At 34.9% G+C, this 21,140-nt stretch overlaps 2 protein-coding genes across 3 annotated transcripts in view; both read left to right on the top strand.

The window, feature by feature from the left end:
* Positions 1–13: 13 nt before the first annotated feature.
* Positions 14–21,140, top strand: part of jvl (javelin-like) — a 70,188-nt gene continuing 49,061 nt past the window's right edge. For both annotated transcript variants that reach the window (XM_018444247.1, XM_018444246.1), the window contains exon 1: positions 14–679. In XM_018444247.1, coding sequence (XP_018299749.1) covers positions 632–679 — 48 coding nt within the window. In that variant the 5' untranslated portion in view covers positions 14–631. The remainder of the gene's footprint in view (positions 680–21,140) is intronic.
* LOC108720314 (uncharacterized) lies at positions 2,189–10,076 on the top strand. The gene is made up of 5 exons (XM_018444252.1): positions 2,189–2,400; positions 3,430–3,586; positions 3,693–3,908; positions 4,582–4,768; positions 9,886–10,076. Exons 1-5 carry the CDS (start codon positions 2,275–2,277, stop codon positions 10,043–10,045), a joined length of 846 nt encoding a protein of 281 aa, XP_018299754.1. The 5' UTR covers positions 2,189–2,274; the 3' UTR covers positions 10,046–10,076.

Here is a 21,140-nt window from a genome sequence, read left to right as displayed (position 1 = left end):
GCGACGAAAAATGGCGTAGTGAGCGAACGTGAGTGTTTACCGTCCTGCCATCCGCGTTTTCACAAACAGTCGTGTGTCCACCATTGGAAACGTCGTCCTCCGAGCACGACGATTAGGTTACTTCCCCTGCGGGGACAATCGACCTGAGGAGTGCGCCATGATCGAGTCGGGACGACGAACCCGGCGACGTCGTTAAGGTGGTTACTTATGCAGTGTGTATCCCGAGTGTGCTTTGGTGAGTCGCGCGCGCCGAGGCAAGGAATCCCGACGGTTGATGTCTTTATCGTCGTCGTTGTCGCACGCCCGCCAACGACGACGCTGACGCGAACGACCTAAACGTCGCGACGTGACGCGACCGTGACGTGACGCAACGCGACGCGACGCGACGTAACGGGTGACACGGCGAGTACGTGTATCCTGCCGCGACACGTGCATGAACCCCGAAAAAGCAGACGAGGGATGTCCTGCGCGGCGGCCGAAACTAGGATTCGGTGATCCTGCCTGCTCGTGACAGTTCGACGACTCGCTCCGATCCGGGCGAGACCAAGATGGCGCCACCGACGTTTTGACACTTGCCGAAGGACGACCCGTCAGCTGGACTTCATCGCCGCCCGCAGGCGACTCGTCTATTATGAGTAGAGAATTCTACGTACCCTGCGTCACACCTTACGTCTATCAGGTAAGACCCTAAATTTGATCGATTCAGTCGTTATCGAGATTCAATAATCTCGGATGCTCGGAATTCGACGGCTCCTGTAAAAGAATACGAGTCTCGTAACGTTCATATGTATACACGGTAAAAGATATTTTGTCACTTACGGTCCAAATCGGATGTATTGGAACAATATATGTATTTAAATAAATAAGCGGCGTGCAGTTATATATCTGAGATAAATTTATTCGAATAGATACATATAGATGTGATTATTCCAACATGCGATTTTGATCGTAAGTGACAAAATATCTTTTGTGTGTGTACATATAAATGTTATGAGACTCATATTCTTTTAAGTGACGTTTCTCTTATTTAATTGATTTATTCTATTGACTTGTTTCTAATTATTGTTTCTTATTATTGTTTTGTGTTTATGTTAGAAACGGTCCACTCAAGTCTTAAAATTTTGTGTTGAATTTTTAACATATCCGAGTGCAAATTCAACATACTTAATGATTGTGTTATAATCGTGTCTTCTGATTTTGTTTTCGTTCGCGTCCGAATCGCTGTTTCTCGAATTCGCGTCGAGTTTTGTATCGCGATGTTTTATTTGGCTCGATTCCCGGTGCCGAAAAATTCAATATTTTTAACTTTCTTGCTCAAGATTTGAAAGCGACCACGTTGTCGATAAGTTTTCTTAGTAGTTTTAGTATCGATCGTCATGTTTACTATGGAAAACCGGTAATACTCCGAGAACGTTCTTTGTAAAGGAAAACATAATAAGAAATCTATGTAAACATGAATTCGACGACTTTAATTACACTTGCAGTCACGCGTAATCATAAACGTGGGCTTTAGAATATTTATTTTTATTATTTATAAAGACTTGAATTTTTCGATTTCTTTGTATTGCAGTTTCTTATTGATAAATATATTTTTACAGATATTCTATTTGTAATATCAAGTTTTTCTTTCATTTCAAATTATCACGTTGAAAGACGTGATAGAAACTTAATCTACCTTGTAAATGATACACAACAACATGATTCGCAATTTATATTGCAATTCCATGTTGAAATTAAGATATATATGTATATTTGCATGATAACGCAAGCTATAGTCACAAACATGAACTTTAGAATATTTATATTTATTATTTTTTTATAAGGACTTTATTTTAATTAATATTTTTAATTTATTTACATTGCAATTATTTATTAATATTAAAATATTGCTACAAGTATTCTATTTTATGACAGCGAGTTTTTCTTTTTCATTCAAAACTATTGCGTTGAAAACGTAAAATATGTATAAGATATTACGCGTACAAAATATTATTATCCAGCTTAATATGCCATGGCAAATTGTGCACTCGGTGAAGATATCTATTCTACTATTTTCTATAATTTAAAGTCTCGTTATTCTAACAGCTAACTATTCTACAATACATTGAACGTATGCGTTTAAAGTATCTGCATTATGATATTAATTGATGAGGAACAAAAACCGATCGACTGGACATAATAGTCGATATCGAAATATGCGACGTTCAAATTGATAAGTAAGATTGTACCGTTGATTTGTGATAAAAGAGGTTTTATCGACAATGTGATTCAGATATGAGTGATACAATCAATAGAGAAGCTTCGAAGAGTTCGGATACTCCGAAACGACGAGATCCCGTGGATCATACATCCGTTAATCATTCCGATAAGAAATGTCTATTCTCCGTAATGAAACAGAAGGTGAGAATACAATATTTGGGATCTCAACAGAAGGAAGTTGAAAGATAATGTTTGAAGAGAAGAATCAAGATATTTTGCTGATCTAAGCAACAGTTCTATTTTCGACTAGTTGTCAACAGTTTCGGTTGTTGTTGTATGAAGGTTTATATTGCGATATCAGTTCAAAAATAAGCTACTTTTTTATCTCTCATATCCCAATAAACATTTGACATGTACTATTCGGTACTTATTGCACTTTTGAAATAAGTGTAAATAAAGCTGACTTTCTGAAAGTTTTATAGATAAAAGTCTAACTATATTTGAAGAATTTACGGTTAGTTAAAAGAAGAGAGATATGAAGAACATCTATATATATGTTCTGACTTCTGCGTTGTAATTTTTTGTCATATTCTGTTACATAATTAATACAAGTTTTCCGTACTTATACACTGAAAAAAAAATATAGTCAATTTTAATAAATATTTAGTTGGCAGTATTGAACTAAATATTTGTTAAAATTGACTGTATTTTTTTTCAGTGTATAGAATGAATGATTTTGCTAAAGAAAATAATTTTCAAATCTATATCTATAATTTAGCTACGTGGAAAAAATGTTATGATTGCCACAACCGAAAATAATTAATGATATTTTTCGCCCATCAATACAATTTGGTTATAAAAATTATAGTACGGTTGTGTGGTATAACTGTACTATAGTTTTTATAACCAAATTGTGTCAAAGGACGAGAAATATCATTATTTTTGGTTGTGACAACCATAACGTTTTTTCCGTGTAGCTAAATTTTAAGATATTTCAATAAAATCGTTATTTCCGTTTCCGTGTACAATCGCGTTAATTACGGAAACTTTGACTTTAGAAATGTCCAATGACGAAATAAAAGTGTATCTTGAGTATCCAGACAATTATATATAAGCTGGTTATATAAAAATATTAATTGAACAATTTAATCGGCTTTGCGACATGATAGAGGGGCGAAATACGTATTTTACCTTTAGAAGGAAACATCGTCTAATGAACACAATGCACAGATTAGATCGAAGCTGCCCACCTTTCATAATCCTTTGAAGCGTTTTATGAAATCGAAGAGTGAGAGGGAATCTGATTCCGAAGCGGAGAACGTGAATCACTATGAAATTTGTCCGCATGTTCTCGAGAAAATTGACGAACTTGCGAATGTTGACAGTGGTAAAAATATCATGTTTGATATCAACAAAGAAATATATATCTTTCTTAAAGGAGGTTATATTTTAAAGTATTAAAAAATATTCCTTTTACATTCTCTCTTCGTCAGCATCCACGCTGAACGAAGAAGATACGGAAAAGAGCAATACCTCGGATTATCAGTTCGAGCATCATCCTATGGATGCTGCAAGGACGCGCGAATCTTACCAAGACCTCGCCAGTTATTTCTCCGAAGTCGACCCCGATGAACCCTCGACCTCCGCTACGAACACTATCGTCCTCTCCACGAGTACCTTCGATCGTGATCTCGAGAGAACGGAGCCGAGTAAGACCTTACAGAATTCAACTGTCGGTGCCAGTTTATTTATAAGATAGATATACATAGAACGAAGCACGTAAAATATTGGCGCTCGTGATATTTTTAGAAACGATTCTGAGTAAGTTTATCCTAATTTAAATTTGCCTGGAATATATCGATGGTGATGTTTCAATTTATTACAACCATAAACCAAGAATTATAAAAGACGTTCTCAATTTTCTAATTAATTCGATTTAAAAATCTTTTAAATGCGTGTAGTATATTTAATATCAATTATAAATCTGATTATAGAGATATATTCAATATTCATCAAGTCAATTATAAAAATGTTCTCAGTTTTCTATTTAAATTAATTTAAAAGGTTTTTTTTAAATGCACGATATATTTAATAAATTGTAGTAAGCCCGACTAGTTGGCATTCAGAAATTACAAGATAAATGTAATTTCTTCAGATACTTTATGGTAGAGTTATTTTTTTTTATTTATAATCGTAAAAAATAACGATACATCTCGTCTGAAATAGTTCGCAAAATTTTGAAGATTATTCTATTCATCTACACGTTAAATCGATAAATCTTAGAATCAAGTAGCTTTTAGCATGCGGTGGGAAACCCGTGCGCGAACGTCAGTTGCAATGTCTTACTTCCGTCCCTTTTCCCCGACGATGCGCATATTGCAGGCGAAAATCTACAAAGCACAACAATGACGTCAACAACTTCCACATCGTTCGGAAGCGAGATAACCGATACCGTCTCAAATTCCATGAACACCGAGGAAGTGTCGGACGCGGATTTCACGAACGCGTTGCAACGTGGTACCATTGTCGCGGTAGCTCCAATGGGACTAGCGTTTTCTGCACAATTAGGGTATTGCTAATTTCCTATTTTATTTTTGATTCGAAAAAAGAATAGTATTTTCTCAGTAGAAATTTCAGTTTTTAATTGACATAAAGATAAAATAAGAAACTGAAGTTATTTTTTTTTTATTTTTAGAATTTCGAGCAGAGCATTTAAGGCAGGTCTGTCCAATTTGAGCTCCGGAGCCAAAACGCAAAGCTATCGACGCAAAAAAATTCAATGTGGGTAAGATTTCGGGGACTGTAAAATGTTGATACGCATCTAAGTGACGCTTATCAACACTTTATAGTTCCTAAAATCAATTACTCGCATTGAATTTTTTTACGTCGATGGCTTTGCGTTTTGGCTCCGAAGCTTAAATTGGACAGGCCTAATTTTAAGAATTCTGAATTCTAAATTTTTTCAGTGTATTCTTTTTAACCAACTATAGGATTCTTATCAACGCCTTAATCTTTATTGCTTACCATTATTGCTTATATTGCGGTCGCTTACATTAACTCGGCAATATGGAATATTTTTTAACTCTTTTATCAGCAATGGGGATCTTCGAGAAACAGAGCAAATTTTTTTATTATTTTGGATTATATAAAAATCTGAAAAATTCTGGTATACTTGTCAAGTATCTCAACGAGTTTTTACCATTATAGAAATCGGATTGTATATTACTTAGGTTTTGCAGAGTTAAATTTATCTATACCAGAATTTACGATCAAAATATCGATGGTGTCTTTAAAGACCCCTTTTGTCGGTGGAAGATTATATCTCTTTATGCAAATTTTCTTTGTTTATCGCCCAGACTTGAAGTCGAACTGACTCGATGTCGGTAGCTGAGGGCATAAATATCGAATTCGCAAAGCGCATAGACGTAGCGTTGCGGTTCGAATCCGCAAGCCCGTTCGCGTGTTAACCGCGTTAAAAAGCGGTAACGGTATCGCCATTGCGGTCGGTTTACATTCGACTAACACGTTGGCGACATCCAATGCTCGCCGGAAACGGTCTCGACTGGTTGATCAGCTTGACCCTTATAGGCCCGTAAATAATACAGACTATCGAACGAGATGCGTTGCTGCTTAAGAATTGCAATCGCAATTTGAAAAGAATATCATTTTCTAATACATATCTGAAATCAGAACTGTTTATTACGCACGTTAGTAATACCTAATATTAATAGTAATTACTTAATATTATTACAAATATTGATACAAGAGCGGACCAAGGACCAAGCCTACAATTTGTGTTAAGTCTTGTGTTCACGTTCAAGCCTTGATAGAAATCGCACCGGTCCGAGATCTCGGACAGAGAAAATTAACAATTGCAAATCACATGTGAACAATTCGATCACATGACTAATGTGATTGGTCAGTTCTTTCTTTCTCCATCTAAGATCTCGGATCGATTTCTAATACAAGGCTTAAGATTTCCCTTAAATAAGAAATACTATATAAAAATTATATTTACACACTGAAAAAAATTTCTGGTTGAAAATGGACGAATCAGAATTTTCTGATTAAATTTATTAGAATTCTAGTTGAGATAACAGGAATTCTGGTTGATACAATATTTCTGGTAAAATCTACTAGAATTCTCATTTTTACCAGAATAATTATATCAATCAGAATTTTAATTATCTCAACTAGAATTCTAATAAATTTAATCAGAAAATTCTGATTCGTCCATTTTCCACCAGAATTACTATTTAATCCAACCAGACCATTTTTCTCAGTGCATATATACGAGTGATAATATTAGTTCACCTTTGATCTCAATTTTGCAACATTTTTAAAATAGACGTAAAAGTCTACAAGATACATTAGATATCTACATTATAGATTCATGTAATTTTTTTTCGAAACAACATATTACGTGTGTCCTAAGAATATTATCAAAGAATAAGGAATGTTTTATTTTAGGCTTTACAAACATACTGCACACATACGGTGAACTAATTTGTTCAGATATGTTAAAGTGATATCTTTAAGCACGTCGCATCCGCGGATTCGAATTGCAACGAGTTCTGCGCGAGGTGTAGGACTGCACTTTCATGGTTTTGCGTCCTGCTCACTGAATCGTATGGAGATCCTATTTGATTACAAGCTGTACTATATGCGAGTGGCGGTTACGTCTCTCGGCGTGACTCATTCGCTTCGTATACACGCGTGTACACGAGAGCATGCTTATATCTATCGATCACCTCGTTTGAGAAAGTTGCGTGAGGTAACGCGTGTATTGAAACATTACTACTTTTGCTATAAAATATGAAATCAACCGTCGCCGATATCAGTAATTTCTACTCCGCGCAAAGTCCTTTATTGTGCTCTTATCTTCTCGGTAACGTGTGTTTATTTTTCATTGCTTAGCATAAAATCTTTATGAGCGGATCCTTATTTCATTATTTATAGAATTTTTATTTAAAAAAACTTTCGGTAATCCTTTCAAATAACTTTACAAAAAGGATGATTTAAAAAAAATATTTAAAAATTTAGATACAGATCCAAAAATAATTTTGTTAGATCATTAAAGTAATTCTGTATCTAGGAGGCTCGTTGCTATTAGATAAGAATGTCAAAACTTTTTGCAACATTGTTCATTACGTTTGAGCGTCCTACTTAATTATTCTGATAGTCGAATAAAATTATTTTCAAATCTGTATTTAGCTAAATTTTTTAGATATTTTAGCAAAATCATTCTTTCGGTGTATATTTAATAGATTAAACTGCATTTAGTAGTATTTATTTTGCAGTCTAAATAGTCTATTTTTAATTTTCTAGTCTATATATAGTGTTTCTTATTTCGAATAGGAACATATAAGTAGACTACAAGGCAGTTATTTTCGACCTACTGCTGCCTTCTATTCAATATCTTCTCACCGACTTAAAGAAACACAATCTGATATCTGATGATGATTAATAACCAGAGATGACAATATCAGACAAAGTAATCCAGCTGTATGAAAGCGGGAAGAGAACTTTCTCTATGCACGATATAGATAGGAATTCGAGCAAATTTCTCTTTCCGAGCTTTAATGCGGTTACTTTTTCATAGTATCGCCTTCTGTCCACCGCAGATTCTCTCTATTGAAAGCTTAAATTGCACTTTGCCGCGAAATAACTTCGGTGATTTGTCGGCAGGCAGGTGCATCCTGGCACCGAATATGGATTCGGGACATCGTACCATGGAGCGGTCGATCGGCTTATGTTAATATACAGGGTGTTTCTGAATTACATTGTCCAAGAAAATTTTTATTCACCAACTTTTTTATCAATTTTAAAAATTAATATCGTCTTATAAAGGCAAGATTAAACGTTTATTATATTTTACTTTTTGCATTTATTTTTAACGTTGATGAAAAATTGATGAAAATTTAAATAAGAATACTATTAAAATAGCAATTAGTTGAAGAACATTTTATGATTTATTTTGGAAAATTAATTTACGATAAAATCTTTGTCTTTGTTGTCGCATAATTGACCGAAACTTTTTAAGGAAGAATTCATGAAAAGAAATAAAAGAGCTCAGATATGATATCTATATATATATAATCTATATAGATATAAAATGTGCGAAATACGCTGATACGCACGACAAAGACGAACCACTCTGTATACTGGTACAAACGACTGTGGCGTGCCGACAAACTTTGAAAATTTTCGATCGCGAGTAAACGAGGAATTAGCCGTCGTTTCGCGGTTCCTTCCAATACCGTCGATTGACTCCAGTAACGATTCCAGTACGATTCCACGAGCCGTAACATGCCGATAATTTTGGCGAACAGTCGCTGGATGTCACGCGGCCCTGTTTCAGAGAATGGATTGAAATAGTGTCTGTACAGGCAGGTTCGTGCTTGTGAAAATTTATTCAAAGTAAACCGCAATGGATCATGTTAAATGAACGACCAAGAATTTCGACATTAATCTCCGTTTAAGCAATATCCATTAATTCTTACTGATCCCCCGACCTTGTACAAAATTCCTCGTTTGCCGCGAAACGGGGTATGAGTCATGGTGCAAGAATCATTTTATATCGGGGGATAATAAAATTAGCGAAGGCGCGCGTGCAGTAGTCAGCAATATAAGGGCATGGATACTACTTTGCGTTATTAATCGATAGAAAATATGAACGTACGGGTGAGATCACGTGCACGTTGAATATATCGTCGGGTTCAGTCACCCATGCGTTTCGTGGGCGTCTCCTAAATGTGGTTTTTATTCCGGCATATGAACGCGTACATGCGTGCGTGCTTACACGCGTGCACGCGTATGCGTGCGCGTGAATAAGTTCGCGCGATAGCGTCTTACTTATTGCTTTAGAAAGTAAAAGTCGTCGTCCTACGATGCACCACGTGCACGCAACACGACGTATGCGATGTGAGGAGGTTCCTCGTGAAACCACGCTTCTGTATGCACGCGAATATTCATCGACTCGTTTTCTCTGTCGATCCTCCTTCAGCCACATTTCGAGATAATATACCTAAATTATACATTAGATTGCAAGTAATTTACAGATAATTATTTTTAAAGTTACAATATTGCCGTGCCGTTAGAAAAGGTTAGAAGATAACGCATTGTTTTTAAGCTTAAAATAAACTTCCAAGTTTTATCATTGTTTCTTTAATTTCTCGTTTATAACTAACTGTAAAAAATTCAGACAAAAACTGAAGTTTTCTTAGGCAAATTGTCTGAATTTTTGAACAGAATATTGTTTGAATTTTTAGCCATAGTTGTATCAATTTCTAGCCACTTTCTCTGAATTTCTAACTGTATTATCTAAATATTCTGATCTCAATGCCCGAATATTTAGACATTGTCTGAATTCTAGAAATTTAGAAAGATGTGGCTAGAAATTGATACAATTATAGCTAAAAATTTAAACAATATTCTATCCGAAAATTCAGACAATGTGACTGTAAAAAATCTTCAACTTTTGTCCGAATTTTAGAAAATTTTTTACAATGAATTTAAGAATAAAAAATTTGCGTCATTTATGTTTTACATTTTCTTTAGGTAAAACTAAAAAATTTCTTTCGGTTAAAAAATTCCTTTTATATAAAACTTAATTATTAGACTAATATTCAAGCTACCTACTATTTTAACAAAAAATAAAGCAAGTTAATAATAATCGAATCTTAGGAATGAAATCATCAACGTGTCCGAGACGACAACAGAGTCAAGAACGCGGGATCAAAGAATAGGTCGGGACGATCCACGAGAATTTTACAACAATACATTACGCATGGTGGTGATTCGCAAGCCGATATGTCCGCAAAACGACGAGCCCAGTATATACTGAATTTACATCGAATGTTGTAATTATCGTGATCAGCACACTGTTAAAAAATCTGTTTTTTCACGAATGTCACACAGATTAATGATAAGAACTTCGCAAATAAAGCTTTCGCATTACATAAGTCGTTCATTTTTTGAGGGCACCGTGGAGAGAATGGGATCATTCAATTATGCAAGAGACAAGTAACTTGTCGGAACGTTTCACCTCGCGAATCCCTTCAAATCCGTTGCACGTTTTACACGTTACACCATCCGCACGAACTGTCTCTTCCACTTACATAGAAGAGGACTCAACTCGACATTTCTCCGCGTGAGACACGTGCGCGAAATGTCCGCGAACGTATCTCGTGCACGTTCGTTGTACTAAGCACTAAGCCAACACGAGCTGCCGCGCAATCGATAAGAAAAGTGTTTTCTCGCAAATATTTAAGATTACATACTCTTCACTGTCGGAGCGCATCTCCACGCGATGCTGCATAACTAATAATTTACGTCAGCTTCCTTTCGTTATCCTAAAGAATGTGAAAGTCTTCTCATTACGATGATTTGTCTGAAAATTATGCTTGTTATGAAAACAATTATCCACATCGTGTCAGTTTTTAGGATAAGTAGACTTTTAATTACAGACACTTTCGTCTATATCGATAAATTTTGATCAATGATTTTTACTGTTTGAAACATTTTTCAAGACGAATTCATAATTTATAGATTAACAACGGCACGGTCTATTTCGATCAGTTGATCTCGATAGTGTATTAAATGTCGATTTCTCTTAAAAGCATACATAGACGGAATTAGAACAATAGTGTGCTCACTGACGTCGGTGTTATTAGACACAATTATATGTGGTTAGCGCAATCAGCGTATGCAGTGAGGTGTAACATTTATAATTAACCTACGACTAACTGCGCACGCGCGTGCGCCGTGAATGTAATCAACAATTTGCAACCGGAAGTAAAGAAGTTAATTAAGATGCATTTTTGCTCTTTTTTTCCTCATTTGCTCACTTAATTAACATTGACGTATTTGCGCTGTAGTAATATATTTTATAAAAATGAAATTGAAATATTTTAACCCTTGTTATTTATTATTGCCCATTATAAAAAAATCAAGTTTTTCATAAATGTTAAAGTTATAATTGCGTTTTCAAACTGGTTTTACTTAAAATTTCATTTACCTACGTACGAATATTTTTACTTTCGAAGATATTCAGGTATTTGGATTTTATTCGTTTTTACGAGTATTTATGTTTTATGTAAAGGTTTTATTATACTGCACATGTGACAAGAGAAAGGATGTTTAGATCTGAAACAAGCACAATAGAGGTAATGATTTAATAGCATTGAATAAACAATTCGTCGTAAAGAGAGAGAGAAAGAAAGAGAGAGAATTCGAATGAACGCGTGAATATTAGATGCTCGTATATATCTGATGTTAGAAAGCGAGTTACGCGAGCGCGTATACCTTTGTTCGCGTTCATTATCCATGTGGTGACGGTGATTCACTGGTAATTTCATTTTTTTACCTAAGTACCTATCCGTTTACATAAACGTGCGCCGAGAGAGGCATCGAGACAATGACTGAGATATTTCAGTTTTGACGACGTAGTAGCGTAGTTGGCGCTGCAACGACTTACGATGTAACACTGTTATTGCGAAACGCGATTATATAATTCGCAGTTCAGTTATTTATTCAATGGAAAATATATTAATTCTTTGATTAAAAAAAATTAACGCTGTAAATAATCATCTCCGATTTTGTGATTTGGAGATTGATGTGATTAGTTATTAAGAAAATCGTACAAAGTAGAGCACGATTAATTGTGACATAAATTATTGTATTGTATTAAGCGCAGTAATTTCTTTGTGCTACCTTGCACAAAGTGTGGATATATATTTTAATTATTTAAATATTTGCATTTGCTCAACTATAGTTGAGCTAATATAGTTGAGCTAACATAAGTTATAGCCCCACTTTAAGATAAAATTTTAATTCCGTTTGAATCTTTTTTTATATATGTGAAGGATAGTAACATTATTCAAGATTGCTTTGAATAGGACTCTTTGTTGCTCCGTTAAACCAGTCAATTATCCAATTTGCAATTTACTTCGAATAAATGATCGAAATTATTCCAGTGCAGTTACATCATTCACTGTACCGATCAAGTTGAAGGGAGTTTCATACGATCAATAATACTTGATTCGTAACCAAATGATTTGACATAATTATGCGTTCGTTGTATGTTCTCTATCCATACAGTTTGCAATGAAATGGCGTTAAATGGTAATACTGCGGTTGTTACGTAGCAGTGGCCATTGTTCTCGCAGAAAACAAGTTCCTGACATTGAAAACGATTCACGTGTCGACATGTAGTTTCAGGCCCATTTTTTTCGCATGACATTAAACATGATCATCGTGATAGTATGTGATTTTAATTTCAATGATGAGACATTTTGACATTAAATTATTACATTGACTATTATTTGTGACATCACCACAAAATAATACGCGAAGATGAAATTTATATAATAATAATATTAATTATATATTTAGAGAATATAATATTTACTTTCTAAATCTCGTATATAGTGTTTTGTATATTAGAGTGATTGCAATAGTCACTGCAAAGTTTTTACTTTAATTTGAATGAACGCGGGCATTCATAAGCTGGGAGTGAATTTTTTACTCAAATTTTAAAAGCGCAGTTTAGTTTTCTCTTAAAAAACAATCATTTCGTAATTTTGAAACTTATAAAATAATAATGCAGCAAACTAAAACCTTTGTCCAATATGTCACGTAGAAATATAAAATAATTCCTGAAATAATAGTACATTTCTCAGCTGTCAAAAATCTCCGCAGTGATATTTAACAACTGAGAAATGTATCATTATTTTAGATATGAATTAGGTATTTTACATTTCTATGTGACAGATGTCTCAGTTTGTTGTATATTTTACGCGTTTCAGGATTACGAAATTGTTTTTAAAAAAAGACTAAAAAATGAAGCTGTACATAACAATTAATTTATTGCATGTCATTTCTTATCTCTGACGTCATACAACCAATATAGTGCCTTGGGCCTTAAGAACGGAAAAAAATTAGGAAGTTACGTATAACGCAAGCGTAATTTCCTAAGTTTTTCCGTTTTTAAGTTTCAATATATCCCGGCTGTTTATTCATGTGTATTAGTACCTTAAACGTATAAACAAGTTTCGAATTCCGTAAATCTAATTTGAAGAATTTTCTAATCTGCAATGTCGATAATTTCTGTTAATTATTTTAAATAATTCTCCAAAATAATTATCAGATATATTGAAATATATCAAAACGTAAATTTGTTGCTAACTCAAACACCTGAAAAATAATTAATTTTCTCGGCCGTGCTCGCACCGTACTACTAAGTTACCTTAATCTATGTTCAAAGTGTTCAAGTGCAAGACATGATTTTTGATACCAAAATATAATATTCCTCAGGCAATAGTGAGCAACAAAGTTCGAACTATAGGTATAGCAACAAATTAAATAGCACTAAATTGTTCAATTTATATTTTTTAATTTATACGTTAAAATATTTGACACTACTGTTGTATCTCTGTCGGAGTCAAACACTTCGCAGTTCACGACGATTGCAGGATGTACGCATAGTAAAGTAATGTTTATTGATAGAAGTCCAGGAGGTTTCACCGCTTTCAACAGTATGTCGGCTGTATATAAGAATGGTTTGCATTTCACCAGAGAAACTCTTGCAAGGAACGAGTCGACGAAATCGTCTTACATTCGCTTTCTATCCTTCTTGATGGCTTTGTCCTTGCTCACGGCACGCCCTTCGTTTGTGCGGATGCTTCTTTTTTCCGAGACGGATTGTCGCCGTCTTGAAGCAACATGATCTTGTGCCATGTGGTCTACAGACGAAAGTATACCTCTTCTCGCTTCATATATATAATACCGGCTCTTTCTTTTCTAGTATCATATCATTATTCTTCTTTTCTAATGTCATTTTACATATGTTTAACCTTTCCTAGAGAGAGGATCCTCCCGCACATCTAAATAATCATAATATTTGTAGAAAAATATTTTACACTCTTGATCAGAGCATGTAATATTTGTATTAATATCAATAAGTAAATCGTGAAAATGTATTAAATGTAGTTAATGTATTGACACAATAATGAAGAAAGGAGAGAGTTCTTTTGTTGATAAAATTTTTCGCGTTCATTAAGAAGAGAGTGCAAATTTCTTTTATTGCCGGTTTCCCGGTTTGTTTTGCTCGATAGAGAAATATTATAGAATCACAGTTGGAAAATTTATTATCGGAAAGTGTTTCAATAATGATTCGTTTCTAGTTGCTCCTCCCGCAAGAAACGAGAGTATGTTTCTAAATCCGCGATTAAGACAGTCGTGAAAGAGCAATCTGATCATGATGATTCCGGATGCGTGTAGATCGGGTCTAAATGCTCTATGAAAAATTTATATGCCCGTTTGTGGCATGAAACATGTTTGATTTTCTTCGAAAGTTCGTTATCGACGACCTCCCATGTAGCGATGCGTTAAGAGCTGAACGCGTTATACATTTATCAGTAATAAATTTGCGATATGTATACTTGTATAAACATGGGAGCACAACAGGTATAATTTGCCATATTAATTCATGCCAATCTGTGTAGAAAATTTTTATAGACAGTAAATTATATGTTATAAGCAAATGATTTTCTAAAATGTTTTTACTTTTGTCTTATTATTTATCGAGCTATAGGAATATTTGTAGAAAAAAACATTTACAATGAAAACATATTAAATATAATTAATATATTGATAGTAATAGAGAAAAAGTGAATTCTACGTACATAAAATTTAATTGCTTTTTAAAAAAACTTACGTTTCTACTTACTTTCTATGAGAGGAATTACATTGTACTATTTTTTATACCGTTTTTGTCTGATGTAAATTAAAAAAGACATTCGTGAAAAATTTGACTTTTATGTAGCAATTAATTCGAAAGTTTTTTTGGCGCCTTGAAGTCCTTGAACATACGCAATTTTAATTTTATTAAAGTATAAAGCTTATCGAGTACATGTCTGACGCAGAATCTCGTTCTTTTTTTGCTACGATTAAGAAATTTCCGCTTGTGAAATTGAGACTCGAGATCGCTATAATTAAATCTCTTTTCGTTGAGTGTCGTCGCACGGTGGAGAAGAAAGTAGAAGTAGGCCTTTCAAGCGCTTTGAATAAAATTACGCCACTTTTATGGGATACTCCTAGTTACATACATACGGTCATGTGTTAAATTTCATTTAATTTATTTTTTGCACGCGTGCGAGTCGCTACAACCGCGATGGTTAAGTGTACTTTCTCTATGTAATGGATGACCATTACTTTAATGGAAATTATTGCTACATCATATGCAACTGATTTCAGTGATTCTCGATTACAGTGTGTTCTAAAAATGTAGTTGTTGCTAACCACAGACATCCACTAATTGACGTTCTGTTAAGTATTACAAGATAAAACTTACATATTTGTTACACATTCCTGATATATCTCATGTCGACTTTTTACTCCATAAATATTCATGATTATTCAATTTTTAATATTATAAATATTTTAGATGAAGAGAGAAATATATATAATTATTTGGATCCCCAATTTTAAAATTAATGTTGCACTGAAAAAAGAGTTTAGTTGGATTATTTGGAAATCTGGTAGATTCAACTAGTTTGTCTGTTCAAAAACGGATAAATCAGAATTCTTGTAAGAATTACCGGATGAATTTGATTAATTCCTTCTTGTTGATCAAACAATTGGTTTTGTGACCTCAATCAACATTTCTTGTTGATCGAATAAATTTTTCCCGTAAACTGTACCAGAATTTCTTGTTGATCAAATAATGCCTACCCATTGAATCTACCAGAATTTCTTCGAAGAAGAGGAGATGTTTTCTCGTCAGTCAGCTACATAATAACTTCGTTCCACTTTTTCTTCTTTCTAACCTGTTCAGATAGGTCACAATACGACTTAGTTTGTCCATCTTGCAGTAATAATTGTGTCACTTCGTGTTTCACTAGAAGACTTCACTGACTTCACTTCAGTAAGTACAAGATAACACGATATACTATTATACGCTCGACGCTCGACTCGATCACGATGCACGATGTATGCGGTACAGCTTTGTGTCCACGATGCTAGAACTTGCCGGTTTTCCGTAAAAACTGTAAGCTGATTGGCTACACATTTCACGATCCAAGAACTCGGATCGAGTTCTAGCATCGTAGACACAAGGCTTATGCCGCGATACAAAACAATAGAAAGAATATACGCATTCGCTCGACTGGCGCCAACTTGCGCCAACTTACACGATAATAAAACTGCCAGGGTACGTTAACCAGAATTCTGGTAATGTTGCATATGTCTAGTGAATATAACTAGATGTTTTGTAGATCCAACTGGAAAATATTAATATATACAAATCCTTATAGTATAATCTACCAAACGGTCTAGTTATAAAATCTCGAGTCCTGTTATAATAACCAGAAATTCTGCTAGATTTAACCAAAATGCATTTAACCATATACGTCTTATTGATACAATCAAACCATTTTTCTCAATGTGTAACATCTGAAATAGAATAAAAAAATGCTTTTTATTGTTTACTACGCCTTTTAAAATTCTATGTTTTGTCAGAATATGATTTTTCATATTAAATATTTGTTACAATAAATAATATATCTTTCTAAAAATATCATATTTTATCGATGAATTCATGGAAGAAGCAAACATGCTAATTTGATGCTCCACATTCTACATGAACGTCTCTATGTTTTCACTGCTTTATAGAAACGTAGATCTCTCTTTCTCCGATCTTTTGCTCGTAAAAGTTTGCGCTTCATCACGAGTTTAGTTTTATTATCTTTCTCTACTGTAAATCGATTTTATATGTACTCGCCGATATACTATCAACACGAAGCAGATCTACCAGATGTCGATATGCGTATTAGTTCTAGGTGGAATTTTCCGAAGAATTTTCTGATATCACAGTACATCGAAGCCAGCGAAGCATTTCGTAATATTTCGATCATATAAAATGTCTCCAACTCCGCTTGTCGAACCCAATGTAACTCGGATCGGCTCCGTGACAAGTTCCTTCTTGAAATATGAAGCTTCAGCAATAATATGTGTGTCAGCGTGTTAACTATACGTTCATCCAATGTGTCGTGCGTCCTGTTTTCTTGCGACTTGTTTTTCAGAAGCTACTTTTAGCAAATCATTCTTGCGAGTATTATACAGATCATTACGGAAGTCATTGCGCGTTCAAGGTTATCCACAATTTTAATTTATGGATATTAAATGAATTCTTGATCTTAATTCGCATCTCACTTGTGACCGTGCAATACACAAAAAGTGTATTATACTTTTCGAAAAATCATAGTTACCGAGAAAAAATCACGCGAGTTTTTTTTTTTTTTTTTTTTTTTTTTTTTTTTTTTTTTTTTTTTCGAAAAACTGCTCCTTCACGCTCTATCGTCCAGCAGCCTTGATTTCAACGGTAAAATCGCAGAAGGAAAAAAAATCTCTTTTTCCACAAGAGAGTAGATCCGTGGACCATTGGCCTTTATTCGTTTTGCGTCGTTTCTCGGAGTTCTAAAGAACGCAGGTGAATGTCGAGCGATCTCCGCGAGCGGCGAACCAGACCAGCGGTTTCGCATTAACGAAAGCCCTCGGATCTGCACACGGCGCGAACTATACTACTAATTCACTCGCATTGCCATGACGCGCCGTGTTGCGATACGAGTGGATTTATCGTTCGACGATAACCGGCAGCAAATGCGGAATGCGCGTTCACGACCGGCGAGTCGAAAAGCCGGCAAGCCGATAAATCGCGGTTAATAACGGTGAACAGGCCTCGCGCGTGTAAGGTCGGCGGTGTCTCGAAACGCTTTCGATCTTACGATTAGTAGCGCGACCCTATACCGATAGCAACGTACTCGTGAATTGTGACCAAATTGAATAATACCGCCGGCTCAACGCAGCTACGCTAAGGTGGAACGTCACGCGGATTATTAATCGCACGTATATTGCACGCGAGCCGCGTGCAATAATTTCTAATTAAACCGCGGAGGTCAAGGCGCACTGTTGACCCGCGAATATAAAATCCGGATCGGAAAGAACAACTTTTTGAATCGCATGTACCTCGTACAAAGTTCATAGCTTAATTGCTACATTGGATGAAATTAATTGCACTTTTTAATTTTGTAGTTGATTTTTCTTGATGCTTTCCTCTTTTTAGATTCAACGGCTGTTCATTGAGAGAAAAAATGGTTGCAATTACCAATTAATTTAAGTATTACCATAATTTAGTCATTTTCGATGTCAATTATATATTTTTTTGGTAGAACTGTAAGTGTAATTATTATTACTAACATTATAGCTGTAATAATTATCAAAATTGAGCTTCCAATCATAGTCATTTTCCCATGCAATTATAGTCACAAATATACCAAGCACTTTTCTCTCACAGTATTGCATCTATCAATCGTACCTTTTCTTTTTCTCTGGTGTGTAGCTAGCACTTCACTGTCTTTTAAATATCCATTTTGAGATGATTGAACGGCCGTTCTTGCAGTATCTATAATCTGCATTGAACGCGGAAGTTCGTTTAGCACCATTATACGTCAGTCTGCCATTCAGCGGAACTGGTTCTGTCGTCGGACAAGATCAAGGCTCGATTGCTGGCGATCTATTGACGATCTATCTCGAATGCGTGTCAACGGCGATCAGCGATTGACCGATCTCAACTAGGATATATTTTCCGCTCTCGCATGAAATAGCGGTTAATGCTAGATCCACACGCAATTCACGCATTCCTGAAGCCTAACGTATCGACACCTTACGTGCCTTCTAACCAGCATGATGGAATTTTATAGATGACTCGTAACTAGTGATCATCCTATGTTGCGAACATTTCGCAATTCCTTCCTTATATTTTTATTACCTGCTATATAAGTCTTATACACACACTTCTAAATACATACGCAATATACGAGTACTTGAAACTCTGCTCTGTATCGACCTGACAGCTCGATTTTAATAAAATATGTTTTCAAATATATAATAAATTAAATAAAAATAAAATATACTTTTAAATACGTTTGATAATGAAATCATTTATATAAATTATCAAAATAAATCGAAATCGGAACAAATTATTTAGTTGATTTTAATATAATGTGAGATATTGCTAAAAATTTTATTTGTTTAATATAAGAATGGCACGTGTTCAATGCTAGCAGGAAATGTGTTAAGACATGTTTTTTTATATTTAGAATTAAATATCTTCTAAGAATACGAATCACAATATCTCACAATTTGCTACAAACTATTCAGAATATATTTCTTCAATCAAATACAATTTTCAACTTCGTAAATATTTTTTTTATATGGTAGCATTCGAAGAAACAAAAATATTTATGACAATGGGCATAATGCCACGAAGTCGTAAACTGACGACAATGATTCTGATGACTTTTCTTTCGCCAAATAAAATTTTGTAATAGATATCTTGTCTCTGACAAATATAAAGTGTTGGATATCATTTTGCGAGATGCTAGATGCGTTCTCGTGATCTCGTGCGCTTGGTCGTCGATCGGAATTCGAAGACCTTTTTAGAAGGAACCTAGAGGCGACGTGTATGCGATACAAGGCCGTGAATTGTTAACTTACCGCACGTGTTCAAAAATAAATCACCGGTCTCTAGGCCTTCCTGGCACAAGACGCAAGGTTACACGAGCAACGAACCATACCGCAAAGAATCGTACCGGCGACGTGTCTTCCCAGCCCTCTCACTTTTTTTCCACTCGCATTCCATGGCATTCGATTTCATGCGGTAAATCGATTGACTATAGATCGATTCTTCGCTGTGTTTCCATCGTTCGTAAACGCACCAAGCGGGAACTTTGTTGAAAGCTAAATTTATCTGTAACGCGCTATTAATAACTTTCACTCGTTTGCAACAGCCTGTAAAGCCATGTAAGCGTCGTTAATCTTGTGCAATTGTCTCTAATTTAATATGTATATCCTCAATATTACGTATTGCATTTTAATAAATTTTCAAGATGTAGAATTATAAAGGTCTATAGGTCGCTAGTGCCATGGATATTGTTATTTGAATTTAATTAATGTCGGGTACATGATCATAATTAATAAGTTCTCATGTAATTAAACTGAATTTATTTTATACTAATCAAGAAGAATCTACACTATATGATCGCAACATTGAAACTTTGTAGATAATGTACGGCTTACTGCTTTTTAATCGCGAATTGCAAAATTGTTGGCAGCGTGATATGTCACGTGTTAAACCATCAGTTAACCGCAATCCATCATTAAACAACCATGAACTCGCTCTCACGGCATTTCTGTCTTACTCGGTCTTTAATGATAAATTCTGATTAATCTAATTAGAGAATGTAACTCGCGCACCGTTACATTCTCCGTTGTATGCGTTTCCAATTAAATCCGCAATGCGCTTAGAGACGCCTTTCGCGCGGGCACGTATGCCGCAGTCGTGGAAGTACGCCACGATCCGCGCCGGGGTATTGGAGTGTGATTGATACCGATCGGTGATTTTGCGATACTGTTAGGACGCAATTAACGGCGGATCTCGTGCGACACGGCTCGTTAATCGGTCAACCACGATATTACCGCGGAACGTGGGTGGCCGATTGTTGTGTCACGACGTTACGCATCCGTATGCGATTTCTTATGTGCAATTAGCCGTCACATATTCGTGCTAATCCCCAGAAGACTAAATTTTCGTACAAACTAGCTCAAATCGCCCATGTCCTTGACATCAATAATAATTTCTCAAGATTTTTACTACTTCTTGTATTAAATTCTTGAAGGCTATTTTCAGATGTTCAGATTTTCCAAATACCATCCAGGCATTATTTTATTCTTGTTCACCGTAGGTACATTAAATAAGGATAAACTGATACTTTATAGGATACTCGAATGGGAATTTAATGAATATGCCTTAAGAGGGTTCTAGTTTAAAATTAAAAAAAATTAACATTTCCTTTTTTACAATTTTTTTTAATATTTAGAAT

The sequence above is a fragment of the Mycetomoellerius zeteki genome, unplaced genomic scaffold, assembly GCF_001594055.1.
Source record: "Mycetomoellerius zeteki isolate Tzet28-1 unplaced genomic scaffold, Tzet1.0 scaffold149, whole genome shotgun sequence".
In the NCBI taxonomy this organism is placed as follows: Eukaryota; Metazoa; Arthropoda; class Insecta; order Hymenoptera; family Formicidae; genus Mycetomoellerius; species Mycetomoellerius zeteki.
Note: the sequence above shows the minus strand (reverse complement) of the source record. Positions and strands in the feature narration are given on the sequence as shown.

Bases quoted from the DNA above. Each gene is read 5' to 3' on its own strand.
- LOC108720314 (XM_018444252.1), top strand. From the start codon at position 2,275: ATGAGTGATACAATCAATAGAGAAGCTTCGAAGAGTTCGGATACTCCG. The intron at 3,909-4,581 runs GTAAGACCTTAC...CGCATATTGCAG, and splicing joins TCTCGAGAGAACGGAGCCGA to GCGAAAATCTACAAAGCACA. The intron at 4,769-9,885 runs GTATTGCTAATT...ATCGAATCTTAG, and splicing joins GCGTTTTCTGCACAATTAGG to GAATGAAATCATCAACGTGT.